The 6,402-nt window shown below is 36.5% G+C and overlaps 2 protein-coding genes across 2 annotated transcripts; one reads left to right on the forward strand and one right to left on the reverse strand.

The window, feature by feature from the left end:
* The first annotated feature begins 929 nt into the window (after nt 1–929).
* On the forward strand, nt 930–4,211 carry LOC139870614 (transport inhibitor response 1-like protein Os04g0395600). The gene is made up of 3 exons (XM_071858396.1): nt 930–1,381; nt 2,178–2,677; nt 3,369–4,211. The coding sequence occupies exons 1-3, from the start codon at nt 930–932 to the stop codon at nt 3,902–3,904; spliced, it is 1,488 nt and encodes a 495-aa protein (XP_071714497.1). The 3' UTR covers nt 3,905–4,211.
* Nucleotides 4,212–5,182: 971 nt separating this feature from the next.
* LOC139870615 (uncharacterized mitochondrial protein AtMg00810-like) lies at nt 5,183–6,402 on the reverse strand. The gene is made up of 2 exons (XM_071858397.1): nt 6,150–6,402; nt 5,183–6,060 (listed from the first exon to the last, which is right to left on the reverse strand). Exons 1-2 carry the CDS (start codon nt 6,400–6,402, stop codon nt 5,183–5,185), a joined length of 1,131 nt encoding a protein of 376 aa, XP_071714498.1.

Consider the following 6,402-nt stretch of genomic DNA (forward strand, 5'->3'; position numbering starts at 1 on the left):
CGAAAGATCATCAACATGTAGACTTAGCCACTACTCTAGCAGTAATTTTGTGAAATATTTCACCATTATTGCATATATTTATTCGAAACATTAGTGTTTTAAAAGGCAAAATCGTTGACTAATTGTTGGTATGTTTTACCTTTCAAATTGGTTTTTATTACAATTGAGGACCAATTAAATAGTGATTTTTTTTTTTTTCAATTGATTCTATGTATAAATGTATAATTGAATATAACTAGAAAAAATCCGACCGCACGTTGCTGCGGTTGTATTCGACACGCGGTCCAATTTGAATATACGATGTCCGTTTCGCGTATAGTTAGTCGTGTTGTATATGTATATATATGTATGTAATATAGCCCGAAATATTTATTTTTTTTAACGATGTCCGTTTCGCGTATAGTTAGTCGCGTTGTGTTCGTAAAATTATTTCGAGTTGAACGGTGGTCTCGGAAAAATTTAACTCGCACCGAGCGTGAATATAGGGCCCGTTATTTAGTGTTTTTTTAACGATGTCCGTTTTGCATATAGTTAGTCCCGTTGGGTTCGTGAGATTTTTTCGAGTTGAACGGTGGCCTCGGAAAAATTTAACTCGCACCGAGCGAGAAGATAGGGCCCGTTATAAATTCGGGTGGAGTAAGGTTTTTTTATTTTAATTAAATTATAAATTTACGTTTTTTACCCCTGAAAAAGTGTAAAGTTGAGGGGTTGTTGTGTAATTTGTGCGAAAGTTGGAGGGCCATTTGTAGTGTAAACGCAAACTCAAAGCGACAACTCGTTAAGGTTTAGTATGTAAAAAATATATAAGTATAATATAATATAATAAATTAATTCCAAACGACCGTACACTTATTCATCATCAACTACTACTGAACTACCTGCGATTCCCCAAATTCTTCAGAAATACCTCATAACCACAATTCCCATAAATGGTTCATCTACCAGAAGCAGTAATTGAATTAATAATCAATAACCTAACCACCAATCGTGATGGCAATTCCGCTTCATTAGTCAACAAATTATGGTACACGGTCGATAGATACAGTCGGCATACTGTATACATATCCAATTGTTACGCTATTTCTCCAATTACAGCCATTAATAGGTTTCCAAATCTCCGATCATTGACTTTAAAAGTCAAACACGGGATTACATACCCTAGAATAGACTCTGATGATCGGGTCGGGTCGTTTGATCCATGGATGGAAATTTTGCCGAGTTGTTGTCAGTTGTTGGAACAGCTTCGGTTGAAAAGGATGAAAGCATCTGATCAGAACCTTAATTCTATTGCGATTCGGTTTCGGAAGTTTAAATCTTTGGTTTTGAGCTCGTGTTTTGGGTTCACTATTGCTGGTCTTTCAGCTATCGCATCGAATTGCTCGTAAATTTTCGTTACTCTTGTAGCCTGTATTACATACATTACGTTGGTTATAGTATGGATTGTTAAGTAAAGAACTTGTTAATAAAAACAAATGATAAATTAAGTTCGTTACATAACTCTGTACAAAAGTGAAAGTTCGTTGTTGATTCATACCATTAACCCTTGTTACCAATAGCTAGATAATTTTAATTGTTTTATGCTATGATACACTAAGGCCATGTTTGATTTGGACTTAATGAACTTAATAGAATGAAACTTGATATGAAGAGTATTAGAGGGGTGTTTGTTTTTCACTTATTAAATAAGACGTGTCTTAATACGAAAAATTCAAATAAGTGTGAAATTACATTCTAGTCACAAATTTTTATAATTAATTAGTAACTGCTTTTATAACTGCCCAATATAAAGGTTAATTTAGTAATTTCAATTATTCAGACGGTTATTCAGCACAAAAACAAACAATAACTTTTTCTCTATCATGGGAATGTTTTGCATTTTTCAATGTTGGGTATATAATTTATTTGTTAAAATGGAGAAAAATAAACTCATGCCTAGAAAATGGAGTGTCCTTCACTTATTTCTAATGGCTTAATAGCTTTCGGTTGGTGTATGATAAAATCATAAAAACATGAATTAACCCTTTTAGATTTAGTTTTCAATTCATTCAACCCTAAACACATCTTCATTGTTTGTGTAGGATTGTGACTAATATGATATCCAAAGTTGTAATGAGTGGATTGGCATATGAGTATCATGTCTTTTATTAGTGATTAACGCTTTGCATTTCTATGTTTAGGAAACTGGAGCAATTTGAAGTAGAAGGTTGTGATGTTACAGATAATACGGGCCAATGGCTTAATAGCTTCCCAGAGACTTTAAATTCACTCATTTCATTGAATTTTTCATGTATTAAAGGACCGGTGAATACACATGATCTTGAGCGATTAGTTGCCAGATGTCCAAACCTCTCGACTCTTTTGTTAAGTAAATCAGTGTCTATTGATACGGTTAGAAGAGTTTTGATTCAATCTCCTCAAATTGTGCACTTGGGTATTGGATCTAGAACTCATAACTTGCCTCTTCTACCTTTTTTTCTGCTATCAGTAGCCTTAGACAGATGTCGATTAATCCAAGGCCTCACATTTTTCTACTCAATTCACACAAAGTTACTGCAAGCCGTTAATCCAATGTGCCCGAAATTTGTGTATGTAAATATGAGGTTTTGTAGAGTCACTCAAGCCAAGGAACAAGTCAATTTCTTAAAAATGTGCACCAATATACGACGCTTATCGATATGTTCTTTATTTGTTCTTTTATTTGCAAATCACCAAACGATTTAACAATAAACTGAAATTATGTCAATGGGGGCTATATACTAGATTATTTTCTTTTAAATAGTAACATAACATAAAGTTCAAATTTTATACAAAATCAGAACTTTTACTCATTTCTTGTCAAAATTTGCATCAAGCATGAATTTTTTTTTTTTTTTTTTTGGAAAAATTGGAATTGTGCTCCTTTCTAACAGAGATAAATTAGTATGTAGTATTTATCACAAAGGGACCCATTCTGGATTTTATGTTTCTGCTCTTGCCATTACCCTTATCTTATTCACAATGGTACTTTAAAATTTGACTTTTTTGCTTCGTTGGTCCCTGTATTATATTTCATTTTGCTAACAGTGTCCCTTGGTTATTAATTTGGTCTTTAGAATCCTTTGTTTATCAATATTTTGCAATCAGTGTCCCTCGGAGCGACGCTGATTGCAAATTTGCAATGTACCCCATTTTGCTAACAGCGTCCCTCGAAGGGATGGTGATTGAAAATTTTTGATAAACAAAGGATTTTAAATACCAAATTAATAACCAAGGGATGCTGTTAGCAAAATGGCGTATAATACAGGGACCAACGGAGCAGAAAAGTCTTAAAATTTTGGTATTACTCTCCTAGATTTTTACATATACTTGTGGTCATTCTCAGGTACGAGGTTGTATTGGAGATGAAGGTGTTGAAATTGTGTCTAATAGTTGCAAACACCTTGAAGAATTTAGGGTTTACCGTGAAACAAGTGGCGTTGGTGTAACGGAAGTTGGTTTAAGTGCCATATCTACCGGCTGTAAAAAGCTTAAATCTTTAACATACTTTTGCAGTCGAATGACAAATGCAGCCCTAATGACTTTTGCCAATAATTTGCCTAATGCTACTTATTTTAAGCTAATCATGTCAACACCAAACCAGCCAGACCACACAACGCTACAACCATTTGATCACGGTTATGGTGCTATTGTGCAATCATGCAAAGAACTCAAGAAGTTGACTCTATCGGGACTTTTGACTAGCGATGTTTTTATTTATATTGGAATGTATGGTGAAAGATTGCAAGTGGTTACTGTATTGAATGGAGGTGAAAGTGATGAGGGATTGGAGTATGTGTATAACGGGTGCAAGAATTTAAGGAAAACGGAGATTAGTAAGTATTCTAGTCATGAAGATGCACTTTTAGCTAATATTTATGAGTATTAAACCATGAAATTATGTTGGACTAAAACGCTGAATCGACCGGACAAGAGGAATGGTAACTAGCCTTCTTAATTTCGGTTATTTTTCGTTTTTTGTCTTTGTTGTTGTTAATTTGATTGTTTTTTCAATTAGCTGCTGTTAGAGAGGTAGTTTGTATTGGTTTAGTTTTGGAAGTCAATGTTTGGCTCGGTTGGAGTGAATGTCGACTTGTGACGTTTACTAGTTTCGAGCCATCCCGGTCTCTTGTCTTTGTATGTTTCGTTTAGGATCTTCATTTTTCGATGAAGATCCCATCTATATAGATTTCGTTTTTTTTTTGACAAAAATAAAAAAAAAAAAAAATATATATATATATATATATATATATATATATATATATATATATATATATATATATAAAAAAAACGCTGCCTTTGAAAGATTATGAATAGTAGTTTGTTTGGAAATCATTCTGTCTCTTCTTCATCGTTGTAAAAAGTTTGTTACATAAGTCATACGTTATTATGTTCCTCTGAGTGGTTTTGTAACATGAAGCCAGAGAGTCATTAGTTATTTTTGACAAAATTACAGTCTTTTCAAGTATGGTCCTTTTAAAGTATGTACTTAAAACTATTTCTCGATTTTTTGTCGTTAATTAATGGTCTTTTTAGTTTTCACTCATAGCGGGTAAAGTCCTGTCACTAAAGATCAATAACAACTTACTCCTTTTTATTTCAGTCATGAGACTTATCTTTGGATAAATTTAACATTTTGTTTCCCATCTCATCATTTGAGTCATTCACTTCACCTCCATGCTAATTTGATTAATCTCTCTATAGATTATTCTAAGATTTTTTAACGACAACCCTTATGACTGTCGTTATGATGCATATAAAGATTATAAAATTCAATAACCGCCACTTTGAAGTCAAAGCTAGGGATGAGCAAAAGTCCCGAAAAACCGAAACCGAACCGGTACCGGTACCGAAAATCGGTACCGATAGGGATTCGGTTTCGGTTTCGGTTTCGGTTTCGGTTCTTGGTTTTGAGAAATTTCGGTTTCGGTATTTTCGGTATTGGTACCAGTTCGGTACGGGGAAACCGATTTTTTATACCGAATTTCGAAGATTAAGTTTTGAACAGGTTATTACTTTACTGTTAAACAAGGGTAGGCACAATATTATTGCTTGATTCATTTGATTATACATGTCATTATATAGGCTAAACAATACTAAAGCCCTAGCAACTATAAGTGAGCCAAACCTATTACAATATATAAGATGGGCTAATATAATCTATATGCTAACATCCCCCCGCAGTTTGAGCGGGAGTACGACAGACACTCAAACTGGAGCGAAACTTGTCAAACAGAGCATACGGGAGGCCTTTGGTAAAGATATCTGCAAACTGATATCGCGACGGAACGTGCAATACCCAAACCTGTCCTTGGGCGACTAAGTCGCGAACAAAATGTATATCAATCTCTATGTGTTTGGTTCGCTGGTGTTGAACAGGATTAGTGGAGAGATAGACGGAGCTGACATTATCACAGTAAACCAAAGTAGCTGAGGTGAGCGGACAGTGAAGCTCACGCAGTAGATTACGAATCCAGCATGTTTCGTCAACAGCATTAGCAACTCCGCGATATTCCGCTTCAGCACTGGAGCAGGATGGTGTGAGCTGTCGCTTAGAAGACCAGGAAAGAAGATTGTTGCCGAGAAAAACACAATAACCAGACGTGGAGCGTCTGGTGGTCGGGCAACCAGCCCAATCTGCATCTGAATATGCAACTAAAGTGGCGGGAGATGACGCATAGAGCTGCAGGCCAAGATCGGTAGTCCCGTGAACATAACGAAGTATCCGTTTGAGAGCGTGTAAATGCTGCTCTAGAGGATCGTGCATAAAAAGACAAATCTGCTGAACTGCATATGATATATCTGGGCGAGTGAACGTGAGATACTGTAGTGCACCTGCAAGGCTGCGGTAGAGAGTTGGGTCCTTGACAGGAGGACCGTGAGTAGTAAGCTTGGCACCCGGTTCAACCGGGGTCCGGCAAGGGTGATAAGTAGACATATCAGCCCGCTCAATGATCTCGGTGGCATACTGTCGCTGGGAGAGAAACATGTCAGACGCAGTACGAGTGGCACTGATGCCAAGAAAGTAGTTCAGGGGTCCCAAATCTGTCATAGCAAATTCCTTGTGCAAGGAAGTAATGATGCGCTGAAGGAGACTCGTAGAAGAAGCACTCAATACAATATCATCAACATACAAGAGCAGGTAGGCAGTATCAGATCAATGTCGGTAAATAAAAAGTGAAGTATCACAGCGGCTCTGGTGAAAGCCAATCCGTTGGGCATATCCTGCGAAACGCTGAAACCAGGCACGAGGGGCCTGCTTAAGGCCGTAAAGGGATTTCTGCAATAAGCAGACATGGTCAGGATAACGCGGGTCCCGAAATCCGGGCGGCTGATGCATATAAACAGTCTCAGAAAGTTCCCCATGAAGAAAGGCGTTCTTGACAT

This window comes from Rutidosis leptorrhynchoides, chromosome 10, assembly GCF_046630445.1.
Source record: "Rutidosis leptorrhynchoides isolate AG116_Rl617_1_P2 chromosome 10, CSIRO_AGI_Rlap_v1, whole genome shotgun sequence".
Classification (NCBI taxonomy): domain Eukaryota; kingdom Viridiplantae; phylum Streptophyta; class Magnoliopsida; order Asterales; family Asteraceae; genus Rutidosis; species Rutidosis leptorrhynchoides.

What these genes read in the sequence shown, in the direction of transcription:
- LOC139870614 (XM_071858396.1), top strand. Translation starts at nt 930, where the DNA reads ATGGTTCATCTACCAGAAGCAGTAATTGAATTAATAATCAATAACCTA. An exon ending in GCTATCGCATCGAATTGCTC is followed by an intron (nt 1,382 to 2,177) that starts GTAAATTTTCGT and finishes TTCTATGTTTAG; the next exon opens with GAAACTGGAGCAATTTGAAG. An exon ending in TATACGACGCTTATCGATAT is followed by an intron (nt 2,678 to 3,368) that starts GTTCTTTATTTG and finishes CTCAGGTACGAG; the next exon opens with GTTGTATTGGAGATGAAGGT.
- LOC139870615 (XM_071858397.1), bottom strand. Translation starts at nt 6,402, where the DNA reads ATGTCAAGAACGCCTTTCTTCATGGGGAACTTTCTGAGACTGTTTATA. An exon ending in GATACTGCCTACCTGCTCTT is followed by an intron (nt 6,061 to 6,149) that starts GTATGTTGATGA and finishes TTGCTATGACAG; the next exon opens with ATTTGGGACCCCTGAACTAC.